General features: G+C 41.1%; 1 protein-coding gene across 3 annotated transcripts; it reads left to right on the top strand.

Annotated features, from left to right (window-relative positions):
• Positions 1-3,230: 3,230 nt before the first annotated feature.
• Positions 3,231-11,462, top strand: tlr3 (toll-like receptor 3). Of its 3 annotated transcripts, none has more exons than XM_062523503.1 (5): positions 3,231-3,358; positions 3,801-4,254; positions 4,643-4,837; positions 5,800-7,622; positions 9,538-11,462. In XM_062523503.1, the coding sequence occupies exons 1-5, from the start codon at positions 3,351-3,353 to the stop codon at positions 9,779-9,781; spliced, it is 2,724 nt and encodes a 907-aa protein (XP_062379487.1). In that variant the 5' UTR covers positions 3,231-3,350; the 3' UTR covers positions 9,782-11,462. The 3 variants fall into 3 exon arrangements, with proteins under 3 accessions (XP_062379487.1, XP_062379495.1, XP_062379502.1); XM_062523511.1 differs by lacking the exon at positions 3,231-3,358 and adding an exon at positions 3,369-3,468; XM_062523518.1 differs by lacking the exon at positions 3,231-3,358 and adding an exon at positions 3,397-3,455.
• Positions 11,463-14,217: the final 2,755 nt, after the last annotated feature.

The following is a 14,217-nucleotide window of genomic DNA, read 5'->3' on the forward strand; positions in this document are numbered from 1 at the left end:
AGCGGATTCCTGGACTAGGTTCCTTCCGCCCTAATTGGCAAAGTGGAAAAGGAAATCCACATTAGAGACTAAGTCCTTTTACTCTTAGAAAAAGGGTGTTATATAGAACCAGAAATGGTTCTATTGCCTGATTGATATATGGCACCCCTAAATGGTTCTCTAAACCATTTTGAAATGTTCATCAAAGGAACCTCTAAGGGTTCTTTAAAGCCTGCATGGTTCTACAGTATATAGCACCCCAAGAAGTCTTGGGTCTCACGGCTGTCTAAGGGCTCTGTGGGAGACCGTGTGTGGTAGGGCAGACGCAGACCACATACTCACACTGAGGGGTCAGAATGATTCAATCGAGCCTCTTCTCAGGAGAAACAGGTGAAGAGGCTCAAAGTGGAGTGAGCTACTGAGGTGAAAGGGGCTCGTATGGGAAGGAAAGAAAAGGGGGAGAAGTCAGCCTGCACTGGAAGACCAGGGAACACTGTTATCTTTTTAATATACTCATGTACCACCAGCTGTACAGGTCTAGCACAGCGCTTTGGCAGTTAAACAAGGGGAGGAGCGGAGATTCATTCTGAACACACAGGCCATTTCTGAGAGGGAGAACAAGATAGGACTGTCTGAAACACAATGGGGAAAATGGCTCTGCCTGTAGCTGGTGGAACAATCTTTATACTATTAGACATTTATTCATATCAAATCAAATTGAAATGGGAATGGGAACAAATCACATTGATTTAATGTTATTATCCAGCTTATTTACTGTGCCTTTAGAGGCATATTTGTTTATGTCATGATGAATAAGCCCGTCTTTTAGTTATTGCGCTCTCAGGGCCAGATGTACAGTACAAACGCAGTGCTTTGCCATATTGCATGGCATTTACTTAGATGTCATTTCATTACGTACTGTAAACAGTGCTCATCAGCGTCCATCCCTGCCGCCTCTATAGCGCACATTGCGTGACCACGCAGCTGAATCACAAGTGCAGTTGAATGAATGAGTTAACGATTGCGACATTGAAAAGAGAGAAAAGTTTAGCGATCGTACATGATAATAAGATGTCAACGAGCAACGACATACAGAGTAGGCCTAGCAGTTCTACTAATCCACTTAAAAAATACTTGAACTATTGTACTGGGCTGTGATTTAGGCTAATACACCTACCCTACTGTAACCCAAAGATTGGGGAAGTGGATGTCGTGAAAGTGAAAATATGATATTAAAAAGATGCCATGTTTAAAGGTGCAAAAAGCTCAGAAATAGGCAGAAATTCTTAGGCTTACATGTAGGCCTCAATATCTTGGATAACAGTTGAATATGAACATCTCACATGATCTCACATCAAACGATTTGATTGGCCCAAACAAATCTTGACCAAACAGACTTCTCAATGGAGCGATGTCAGACCGAATTTCCCAAACTCAAATGTTGTGTTGAGGGGAAAATTCAGACTGGCTTCCAGGTTCACAGTTTACTGCACAAGTTGCACAACACGAACCTACACTCCACAGCATGCATGCAAATCAAAGTTCAATGCATACAACCTCATGCATAATCATACCAGTTATCAGCACTTGACTGGAGCTGACTGAGGGTGAATAGTTTGTGTGTGTGTGTGTGTGTGTGTGTGTGTGTGTGTGTGTGTGTGTGCGCGCAAGTACAATATGTCAGTATGTAAGTCTCTCTCTCTACCTTTCTTTCTTTGTTTCCCTCTCTCTCTCTCTCTCTCTCTCTCTCTTTGTGTGAGTGAGTGTGTGTGTGTGTGTGTGTGTGTGTGTGTGTGTGTGTGTGGGTGTGTGTGTGTGTGGTGTGCATTGATCGCCTATATTCACTGATGAGTTGGGTTGGAACCCCTGCTGACTGAGTTCCCCCAGCAGCTTACTCACACGCACGCTAGATCAATACGACACAAAGAATGGAGAGGAGTTGATGGGGTGAACGGAGGACGAGTGAGAGAACACACAAAAAGGGCTCAGGGAGAAACGGCAACACATTTTCAGATGGGTTAAAAAAAAGGATCAACATTTAACATGATGACACAAGCTGAAAGAGAGATATGACATGAGATACAGTGCAGGTATAATGAATTCAATTGCGCAAAATACAAAATAAGAAATAGCACACTGATCAGCAGGCCTTAACACTAAATTGTAAGATGTAAAAAGATGTAAAAGTTGCACCGTACTGTTGTGCATGTAGGTCTGTAAAACATGTTTTATAAGCTACTGTTTCTGACAACATTTCAATAAGTTTATAAAATAAAAGATAATTGACTCATATATAATATAATACAATAATATAATACTCATACATAACACATGTATGTGTTTGATTTCAAATGCCCTTGATACAGTAACCTACTGTACAGTATGTCTTTAGCAGAAGCTTGATATTCACCAATGTTAATGCAAACATGCCTTTACATTTAGATTTATACCAGAACATGAGTAAACATATATATAACTAAAATGATAGATATTTGCACTTATGATCTGGAATAAATCTAATACCTCTCATATATGAAGTGGGAATAATGCATTGAACAGCTTTGGATGACTCTGGAAGAAATCTCTTTCATTTCCTTTCCTACTCTCCCCCCTGCTGGATATTGTGGACAATGCATCTGCCAGTGGGAATCTTCTCACCTGTTGAGGAATGGACCTACTGTAAGTGGGTGGCACCTAGCTCATTACATGTTTGCAGGGCTGAGAAAAGAGGGGTAGCCAGTGACCTGAGACTCCTGATTTTTTTTTCTTATTTTCTCATTAGGTCTATACAAAATGGTGTTCAGATTTGACAACGTAGCCTACGATAAGCATTTAGCCTACCAATTGAAGGAGTTAAACCTGTAGCAGGTTTAAGAGGGCCCACGGTGTCTTTATGTAGGCTACAATGTGACAAAATAATCAAAATATAGTCCCAGACACCCCAACCTGCAAAAAGTCATATTATGGAGGTATCTTGACTGAAAGCATTGAACTCATCAAGATCCATGGAATTTGATTCAGATCATCCTAGGCCTATTTGATATTTTCTATGATGTGGAGGACTTTCCAGAGGTAGCCTACAGGAAGTGAAACAGATTTCTCGTTGTTTCTGTAACCCATATGTTGTGAAAGCAGATGGAAGTGTGCTATTTTCATTTCCCCAAAAAACAGGAAGAGATTTACCTATTATCATACGCTAGGCAATGACAGAATATTTAACACAACATGCACACCCTGCACTGCGTCCCGTGCGGTAATGTGTGATAGCCTAATAATGTCCTCGAAAATCATCAGATCTGTGATAGCGCCTGTAGCCTAATATAATTCGCCCAGTGGAATATCAGTCCCGCCTCCCTTCAGTTTCAGTTTCCATGAAAGGGTAAGTCAGACTTCAAGGACTTGGCGTTGGACCGCGCCGACGATTTTGGCGTTCATGTTGCATTCATAGACAGACAGGGTTTAACTTTAACTCAGATGTAAGTGTTAAAGGTAAGAGACATTGGCAATGAACTTCATATGAGTGAATGCAATATTTTTTATATTGACAAAATGCATTGCATTAATTTTTGCAACGGGACAGCCGCCAGTCAACGTTTTGTAAATGTCACGATGACAACAACTTTCGCTTCCTTAGCTTAAGCCGTGAATCTAGACACAAATAAACCAAAAAGCATCAGTCTCATTCAAAACAGTAATATAGTTCGGAGACTAGAAATCCAAGTAGCCTAAGTCAACTCTGGTATATTTCTTACTGTAGGTTACTCCCTGATCGCCAAAGTACGGATTCTAGGCTAATTTTCTTCTCTCTTTTTTCCCTACAGAGCTGTTACAATGAATCTACCTTTCATCCACGTTCTACTGGTGGGGTGCATGACAGGTTTTGCCCCCTGTCTTGGCCTTGCACCCAAAAGGACGAACTGCACGGTGCACGGTGGCACAGCAGACTGCAGCCATCTGGGATTGAGGGAAATCCCGTCCGATCTCCCGATAAACATCACCAGACTGGATGTGTCTCACAACCAGCTGAGGACACTTAACCCGGCTACTCTGGTGCTCTTCCCAGCCCTTCGACACCTGGACGTGAGCTACAACAGTATCGCTAAACTGGATACAAGCTTATGCGCGAGCCTCCCCTCCCTCAAGAACCTCAGCGTACAACACAACGTGGTTCACATACTGAAGAATGAAGACCTGCATTCATGCTCACATTTGACTGATCTTAACCTCGCTGACAACAGGTTGAAACTTAAAGACGAACCTTTCGCTGCCCTCCAGGTGAGGCCAATCAATGTTTGTGATCCAGTAGACCAGTGGTTCTCAAACATTTCACAACTTTCCAAATACCACTATTATGACCAGCATTAAAATAGCCTACAGGATGCTAGCCAATTTAACCACAGCTTGAGAACCACTGCGACAGTATGCATTCAATTCTGGCATAACTTTAGCCACCCATTTGGTCAACATTGTTACAGAATCAACTTCTATTAAGATGCTAAATGATACAAACAGGTTTAAGATAAAACACTTTGTAGCCTACCATCAGCTTTGCTAAATGTTGATTTTGTTTAGTTTTATTTAGCCTTGTTGACAATCATATGCATTGTTGAAAAAGTATTCTGCACTTGTGTTGTGAACAGTCTTTCTTTCTTTATGTGTGCAGAGTTTGACATGGTTGGATGTGTCTTTTAATGGCTTGTCATCAGTGAAGTTGGGAAATCAACCCCAAATGGCGAACCTAGTGACCCTTGCACTTTCAGGGAACAAAATTGTGACCTTGGGGAAGGATGACTTTTCCTTTCTCAAAAACTCTTCTCTGCAAGTCCTCAGGCTGTTGGAAATGGCACATCTACAAACGGTGAGACATAAAGTTGTGGCTTTAAAATCAAAACTCAAATGTGACTTATTTAGCCTTTTCTGCAGTTTAGTTGAACAAAAATCAGCATATCACAGTAACATTTAGTTGCAGACTGTGATGTTGAGTGGCAAAAATGACTGACTGATTGAGTGGCAAAAATGTTTGTTCAGTCTGCTATTTAGATTCTCCTTGGCTATTTCTACAGTCTTAACATCCTGGTGTATAAACAGATTATGAACCATTCAGACAAAGGGCACGAGTGTGCATTGGAAGGGGATTTGGAGTATGGTTGTCTATATAGATAACCGAGCCCAAATATGTCTATGGCCGGCTACTCTGTAATCGTAACACCACAGTTAATGTGGACTTAATATGAGTTTAGAACAGAATGAATTCAGGTGAACTTATCCTCCCCTTTTCCCTTCTCAAAGGTCTAGTAGTGCCATCTGGTACCAAGACTACTATGATAACCACTTTATTGCATTGATGAACAAGCTAACAGTATACTTTCCCCTCGAGTGTTGAGACTTTGGACTGTACAATAATACAGCACTTATTAACAGTATTACTGGAAGAGTATTTATTTTGCCTTGTACAGTTATATGTAGTGTAATTACAATTTTCAAAACAGCAATTATACAGTTACTAGTGAGAGTAATGTAATGTGTAGTAAAATCACATTAGTAACCATGCCTAGCTCAGTCTGGGATCAGGCAGATTATTGCAATTTCCAAAAAATTTAAAATGTGATTTGAATCTGCATTTTCTGGTTTGGCAAGCAACTGCTGTATAAGGTTTGTATGAATTAATTGGAAACGGCAAAGTCTGTTAAACCTCTAGAACTGAAATAACTTAAGTGTCAACACTTTGAGTTCCTTTTTTAAGAGCAGTTTTCCCAAATACTGTGTGGTTATCTCTTATCTGATCGTCAATTAAATCAAATGTATTTCATTCAATTCTAGATTGAACCGGGATGCTTCAAACCTCTCTCTGGCCTGAGAGCCCTTTTGCTGGACAACAGTAGACTCGCTTCCTTGGTGATCTCCAAGCTGTGTTTTGAGCTGTCTGTAACAGCACTGAAGGACCTGTCCCTCAGAAACACTCAGCAAACCTCGCTCCGTAACTACACGTTCACCGGGCTCCATTCCACTAACCTCACCAGGTTGGACCTGGGCATGAACAACATGGCTCATATTGAGAATGGGTCATTTCTAGGGCTCAGTAATCTGGACTCTCTGTCTTTGGAGCAGAACAACCTGAAGAATTTGAACACTAGGACATTCCAAGGGTTGGAGAACCTGCGGTGGTTGAATTTATGGAATGCAGTGAAGGGAAACATGGGAAAAGGTTCCTTTGAGCCACTGGGAAAGCTGGAGATCCTGTACATGGGGAAATCATCCATGACAGATGTTAAGGAACTACCTTTTTCTGGTCTGCACAGTTTAACATTTTTGGATTTGAGCTGGAGCACATCAATGATGAAAACTGTCACTAACAGGACATTTGCCGCTCTTGCGGGTTCACCTCTGAAGACCTTAAACCTAACCTATATGGCACTCCAAAATCTGAGCCCAGGCGCCTTCTCTTGCCTGGGAAACCTTACCACTCTCATGCTGGCAAGGAACTTCATCAGCCAGAGCCTGTCAGGATTGGAATTTCAAGGTCTTCAACAGGTGGAGAAAATAGATCTTTCTATCAATAGGCAACAGATTAGCCTGACCCCTGAATCGTTTATAAATGTGCCCAGACTGAAGGTTCTTTATTTGAGCCAGGCCCTCAGTGGAACATTGGACCTGAAACCATCACCCTTCCACCCCCTGGTCAACCTTACATTGCTTGACCTCAGCAACAACAATATTGCCAACATCAATGAAGGATTACTGGAGGGACTAATCCATCTGAAGATCTTGAGACTACAGCATAACAACCTGGCTCGGCTTTGGAAGAGGGCAAACCCTGGTGGTCCTGTGCTTTTCCTAAAGACCTTATATAGCCTTACCAACCTCCAGATGGACTCAAATGGCCTGGATGAGGTTCCAGTGGACGCCTTTCGGGGTTTAACCAACCTTAGAGAGCTCAGCCTCAGTGGGAATATCCTTGACAAGCTATACAAGCCTGTATTTGATGATCTGACATCTTTACGTGTCCTTCAGATGCAGAAAAACACTGTGACATCAGTGCCTAAAGAGGTCTTTCAGCCTGCATTTGCAAACCTAAGCGAACTGCGCATGGAACGTAACCCCTTTGATTGCACTTGTGAGAGCATCCTGTGGTTTGTTGAGTACCTGAACTCCACCAACGCCAGCGTCCTGGGCCTCCCGGGAGACTATATCTGTAACACGCCATCTGCTTACTACAACCGTTCCATCATGAATTTTGAAATCCTATCCTGCAAGGATGAGACACCTTTCCAGGCACTCTTTGTTCTGACCAGCACTGCTGTTCTGTCTCTGCTGTTCTATGCCTTTCTGGTGCGCTTCCAGGGCTGGCGCATCCAGTTCTACTGGAGTATCCTGGTCAGCCGCACCTTGGGCTTTAAGGATGAGGCTGTGGAGGAAGGGAGATATGAATATGATGGCTACATTATCCATGCGGCACAAGACAGTCGTTGGGTGGACCATCAGCTACTCCCTTTGGAAAATGAAAAATTTAAATTCTTTTTGGAGGATCGAGATGCTGAACCGGGTCGCTCACAGCTAGAAGCCATTGTGGACAACATGAGAAAGTCCAGGAAAATAATATTTGTTGTTACGGAGAAACTTCTGAAGGATTCCTGGGTTCGACAGTAAGTTCAAACGTAATATCAAGGGATAGCTATTTAATGTTTTTAAAGTAACATTTGCAGCTTGATAAGCCTGGCATGAATTAATGTAAGTGTCTTGATTTGTCAAATTTGTTGCTGTACTGCATATTATACATATGCACCTGTGCACTCTCTGATGACTTAACAAATGTTTACCAGTTGCTACGACCAGATGCAGCACAGCAATTGACCTTATTGGTAGTCCAACACTGAACTTGATACACCTTTTTATTTTGTTTTTATTTTTTATTATTATTTCTTAATATAACCTACTTGTGCTGCAGCAAAAGATCTGAAAATAACCTTACAGAGATCACGAGATTCTCTGAGGAAGGACAACCTATTGAAGTTGAAAGTCATCAGGTTGTATTTGACAACTTCCCTAATAATAGGTTTTAGTTCTGTAGGGCTTTCCTTGACATTTGTTTTGTGAGATTTACAGGTTGTAGTGAAGAATCTTTTCATGGATTTCAGAGCACCCCTACCCTCCATGAAAGTGATGTTAAAGTCAAACGTTGAGTAATATTCAATAATTCAACAGCATTGAATAACATACTGAATATCTGATGCAAAGAACGTATCATTCAGTTTCTTGGTCATTGATGAAGTAAACAATACCACGACAGCAAACCCCAAATAAAACTGACATAGACATACAGCACCGTATAAGATTTGCAATCCAGACATTAGGTGAAGCTCTATACTAAAGTATTTTTGGATTCACATATAACATGGTAATTGAAGTAGGATGTTTTACAGTATGTAGATCATCTGCATATATAGACTAGTTAGCTTGTTTACAGATTGTCCAGTATCAGTATCCAGTATCTAAACGTCTTTGTAGTCCCCAGACAGGTACCCATTAGCTTATTGCAACATTGTTGTTATTGCAACATTCAGTGACTTTTTTTTTTATTACATGCTCAGCAATCACAATCTTGTAGACCTACAGCAGCCTTACTTCCCAATTATGGTTGCTTCTTAACTTAGGTCTGTTTTCACAAAGAATATAAAGCTAAACATAGCTCCTACAAACTCCTTCAATAATGGCCGCATCAGTCTTTACTTTAAGACTCCACATTTTTGTACTTGGAGACATTCACAAAGCATTTTTGTACTAAAAGTAACAACTAACTCTGGGAGGTCTTAGAAGAAGAGAGGACTTACTCACCAATTCACAAAATATTGGAAAGCAGCAGTTTGTAACATTTCACGTCACAATGCTTTGAAAAGCACATGCAGAATCACACAATATTTCAATCACAAGGGAATAGTTGTGAAGCTTGTAAGTGGTGCAATAATATAAGCTTGTTTTTTTGCCACTTGGAAAAACAAATCGACCACTAAGTGGAACTTCTGAGATTCAGCATTGTGAATTCTGATTTGGAGTGTTCCTTAGTCTAATGGCCTCTCCTCTCCTCTCCTCCCTCAGCAGCTTCAAGACACACCAAGCACTGCACAAACTGTTTTTTTTTATATATTATTACTTTACAACACCATAGACAAGACAAGCATATAAACAACAGGAATAAGGAAAACAAACAAAACAACAACAGACAAAACAAACAAACAAGCAAAAAAACGTACACAAACAAAAACAAGCATACATATTTCAGATATATAACCCAGCCATTTCATATTTAAGCTGTAATTTAATTTCATGACAGCCAGAACAGAAAAATATAGAAATGTGGCAATCAAATAGAATCATATCCATAATGGTCAAGATCAAAACAATAAGATATGATATTATTGATCTTTATCCCACTTTTTTGTGATAGCTAATTTTCTCCAATCATGCTGCACAAACTGTTGTTAACAAATAAATATCTTGCCATGTTTTCAGTCTTTAAACCTGCCTCTGTCTGCTTGCGTTGCATTTATTCTTCCCACGCAGCTTCAAGGCGCACCACGCGCTGCACCAGCTGATGGAGGACAGCCGTGACTCGGTGGTGCTGGTGCTGCTGCAGGAGGTGCGCGACCACCAGCTGCGGGCCCTGTTGCTGCGCCGCTCCATGCTGAAGCCCCGCTGCATGCTGCGCTGGCCCCACCAGAGGGAGCGCATCCCCGCCTTCCGCCAGAAGCTCCGCCGGGCGCTGGCCTCCAGCAACCGGGCGTCCAGCCCCAAGTGGCTCCGCTGACCGGACGCCTCACTGTAGAGCACGCGGGACGCTCGGGCGCTCGGGAGTCGGCCTGCGCTGAGCGTGGGGATAACTAGTTCTCAGTTGGGGGAGGAAGCTGTTTGTGTGGCTGATTGCCAGAGATCCAGAGGTATCCTTAATGTTGGATTTACTGTATGTGCTGGGGGCTTGTGTTGTTGTTCATTTTACAATTCATTTGAGAGGGATAGCGCTGCATATTTGTGTGACTTGTATGAACAAGTGTGTATTCTCTTGGCAGAAGGGAAAGCAAGACATGTTTTTGTTTGTTTTGCCTTTATTTATGTAGGGCAGTGAGGAGTGAGTGGAAGCGAAAGACAGGGTGGGGTCGGGAAATGGCTGCACTGCAGGTCAGATTCAAACTGGGCTCCCTGTGGGCACCTGGTTCCAAATGTGGTACAGACACTGCAGCCACTTGCACCACAGATCCGCCAGCAATGCATGAGTAGCTCATTAAGCTATAGCTCAATACGTAGCTCATTAAAGTAGTTTAGATGGAGAACTATGACATTGAGTTAAGGTACTTTTGTTATTCTCTTAAACTTGATTGCAAATAGATAATGCGGTGCATTGCCAGTAGTAGGGGCTAGATGGTACATTTACATGGTACATGGGTGGCATTGCCAGTTTCTAGTTTCATTTCTTTAATCCAAAATCAAACAACGAAACCAGAATGTCATTCCCTGCAACGTGTAGGAAATAACTTGCACACACTTTGAGACATGGAACCAAAATTAGCCCATACTGAAAATAAAATGGATGCGCCATTTTACCAGTAGACATTTTGACATGAAAGTATGGCAGGTGCAGGTGTTACTAATGACTTTATGGTTCCAGCCATTCTACATGGAAATTGAAATGACTACTCTAAGCTGTCAAGTTTAACTAAGATGGTGGAGATTTGTGAAGCCACAGTAACCAGTCATTACTTGAATGTGTCTTGTTTCTTGTTACATATTTTTATATCCTTTCAAGATATGAGCTACTGTATGTGCAAACTTAGTGATAATGCACATAACAAAGACAATTGTTTGTGTTTCTTTTTATGCTATAGCTTTCAAGCAATTTGTGCACTTGGGTCCCCATGTTCTTGCACTTACTTTGTATTTTCGTTGCCTTTTCGTGGAAGCAAACTTCCTATTTTTCAGCTCTGAAACAAGTGGTTGGCAGTAATTGCCTCAGATGTACAGATGTGATTGGAAATGTTACATTTTACTTCAAAGGAAATTTACATTTTGACTACTGCTTTGGGTTTCTGTGGTGCACAGTGCCATCGTGTGGATACATTTAATAACAGTTTTTAGTTGAAACTAAACACATGTTATATGATATAGCAAATATATAAAATGTTGCAGAGATATTTCAACATATATTGTCTTCATTCTTTCCTAAACAAAGACACAAAAGATCTGCCAGTTACTGGCATATCTCTGCCTGTGAACAAGATAATGATATGAAGACATTGCTATGAAAGAAAGCTGTTTTCAAGTGCAGTAAACATTAACATATGGAACAAAAATCCTCCAATAATATGTGAGGAGTGGCATTCTTCATTGGTCTGCTTACTTTTCTGATGACTCACATCATTTGAATCCATCCCCTAATTTGAATGCAAGGTGCATCGCGGAGCAGAGCAAGGAGGCGTGTGAACTGGTTTAGAGCTCTCATCTAGGTGCACAGCAGTGCTGTAGACTAATGGTCAAGTCTAAAGCAAATCTTACAGTCAGCTGCCAGTATGCCAGTGGATACTAGGGAATTGGTACATGTGTCCACTGTTTATGTCGTTATTTTAAGTATACTTACTGGTTTGGCCTATTTGTGGCTCAGCAGTTCCCAACGCATATGGAAACAGCTCGCGCCCATACCAGGAATAAGTCCGACTTATCCGATTGTGGGAAATGCACTATCCTTCAAGTCAAAAGGACGAGGTAGGCCTAGAACTACATGTGAGAAACAGTCTATTTATCACATTTTATCATGGCTTTGCTTACTTGCTGTAGCTTATCATATCAAGGCACTGTTTAATGAAGTGGTATGCTCGTTGTAGGATGGACATGGGTGTTCCATGGGTGTTGACCTCTTTACGGGGTCCAGTGAGCCAGTAGTTGATTTGTTTCTGGAAAATCTGGAATTTGTATCATAGGCTATGTAGGCTACATAAGCCTATCATAACCATACTAAGTTGACTCAGAGACAGTTGATTAAACACATCTATGTGTTGAAAAAAGTTACTTTATATCATTTTACTGCATCCTCTGTTAATGTTTCGCCAGCAATGATATTAGGTTAAGTAACAGTGACCAACCACATTAAAAAAGTAAGAGGTATACATGGCATTACTGTAAGTTGGAGGCCCTGAAAACAGGATATACTGACACTAATTTAACAAACGGATATAAAATTCAGACAGCCTGCTGGACCAGTCTGTGGCTCCCTCTATGGGTCACGTAGTCAGTCAACATCATGTTAAATACTGTGTCACAAATAGACATGAAGAGCAGTCTATTTATTTGCCCTTTCAGACATATAACAGAATAACAGAATCATCAAACATAGGATAAGTATAAAAATAGTATTTTGGTCATACACACTCTATACAAACACATACACACGCACTATTTTAGACATACACACTCATTGCCTCTTTTGTCACTCTGTTGATTCAGAGTGGATTTCTGATTTGTAATATGCACTTTTGCCCTCCTGGGAAATGGGATAAGACAGTTTGCACAGTGGGCTAGAGCCTTGTAGGACGTTTTAACAAAAATGTACAAGAATAACTTAAAAATAGCAAAAAAGTTTGAAAAGCACAACATTTCTTAACGTGGACTATAGGGCCGGTTTATTGATGAACTGGTCAGACCTTCATCAGACGAGGCTGATGTGAATTATTGCATTATTCTGTTTATGATCTGTTTAATGTGCTAATGCCCTCCACACAATTTGAATAACAAATAAGGTGGGAGGACTGTCGTGTGAGTGGTCTCTTTGCAAGGTTACAGAATAATGACATCATTGGTTACAAAGAGCCTACATGGATGCAGCAGTTCTGCATGAGTTCAGATGTTTTCTCTCAGACAACTCACTCTGTGTCCTCTACTTGAAAACAAAAGCTCTCCAATTCCTAATTTGGTAGATAGCCAAAGTGCAAAGTCTTGTACCATGGCAACATGATTTTATGGCCAAGACTGGGCTGTGGCTCTCTCTCCTCGAGAAGAGGAGGCTGGGTTAGAATGTTGTTTGTGCAATACTGACCCTGACTGAACCCAACATATACATACATATGCATCACAGTTTGCATGAACAGTCTACCATAATGCATATATTTGTTCTGGGTAGTGTTCAGGGTGACATGAAATAAATGTGGATTTTAAAGCACATTATTACACCTTGAGTGTTTCTCATCTCTTAATTTGATTGCTCCCCTACGGCTTAGTAATTCAGCTCAAACCACTTAAAGTACAAACTTTTTCATTTTTGGGAAGTTTATACTTTTTGAGATTTTTGCAATAAAAAAGTGTATTTACTCCCCATTGACTTGAATGGAGGTCTGTGACGTCATAAAGAGTCAGCTGGTGTTTTGAGGTGAAAACTTATGAATACTTATGAGGGTTAGTATGAAAAGCACCTTTGTAGGTACACTATATTGCTAAAAGTATTGGGTCACTTGCCTTGATCCCCCTAATGACTTAAGTGACATCCCATTCTTAATTGAAATTCTTAACATGACTGCACCAATGCACAAAGCAAGGTCCATAAAAACATGGATGACAGAGTTTTGAGTGAATGAACTTGACTGGCCTGCACAGAGTGCTGACCTCAACTCAACAGAATACCTTTGGGATGGATTAGAGCAGAAACTGAGAGACAGTCTCCTCGTCCAACATCAGTGTGTGACCTCACAAATGCGCTTATGGAAGAATGGTCGAAAATTCCTATGAACACACTCCTAAACCTTGTGGAAAGCCTTCCCAGAAGAGTTGAAGCTGTTATAGCTGCAAAGAGTGAACCAACGTCATATTAAACCCTATGAATTAAGAGTGGGATGTCAGTGAAGTTCATATGCGAGTCAAGGCAGGTGACCCAATACTTTTGGCAATAGTGTATCACAATACACAATTACCCTACCAACCAGCTAGTAGCCAGCTCAACACCCCCACCAACATCCTAGCCATTGGATTGCATTCCCTCGTATAATTTCTTGGAATTTCTAGTTGTTAACCTGACATCTAACATCATCTTTCTTTTGGATCTCGCTTTGATATTCTGCCAATGAACCGTAGCACAGGAGTGATATGGTGCATGCAGTGATGTGATGCTGTTGATCCCAAAGGTCGTTTATTCAAAACTGACCTGAAACCATTGGTTAATGATTATTCCTGGGGTTGCAGGAGGGGAAACACCACTAAGTGGGCAAC

Source organism: Sardina pilchardus, chromosome 2, assembly GCF_963854185.1.
Source record: "Sardina pilchardus chromosome 2, fSarPil1.1, whole genome shotgun sequence".
NCBI lineage: Eukaryota > Metazoa > Chordata > Actinopteri > Clupeiformes > Clupeidae > Sardina > Sardina pilchardus.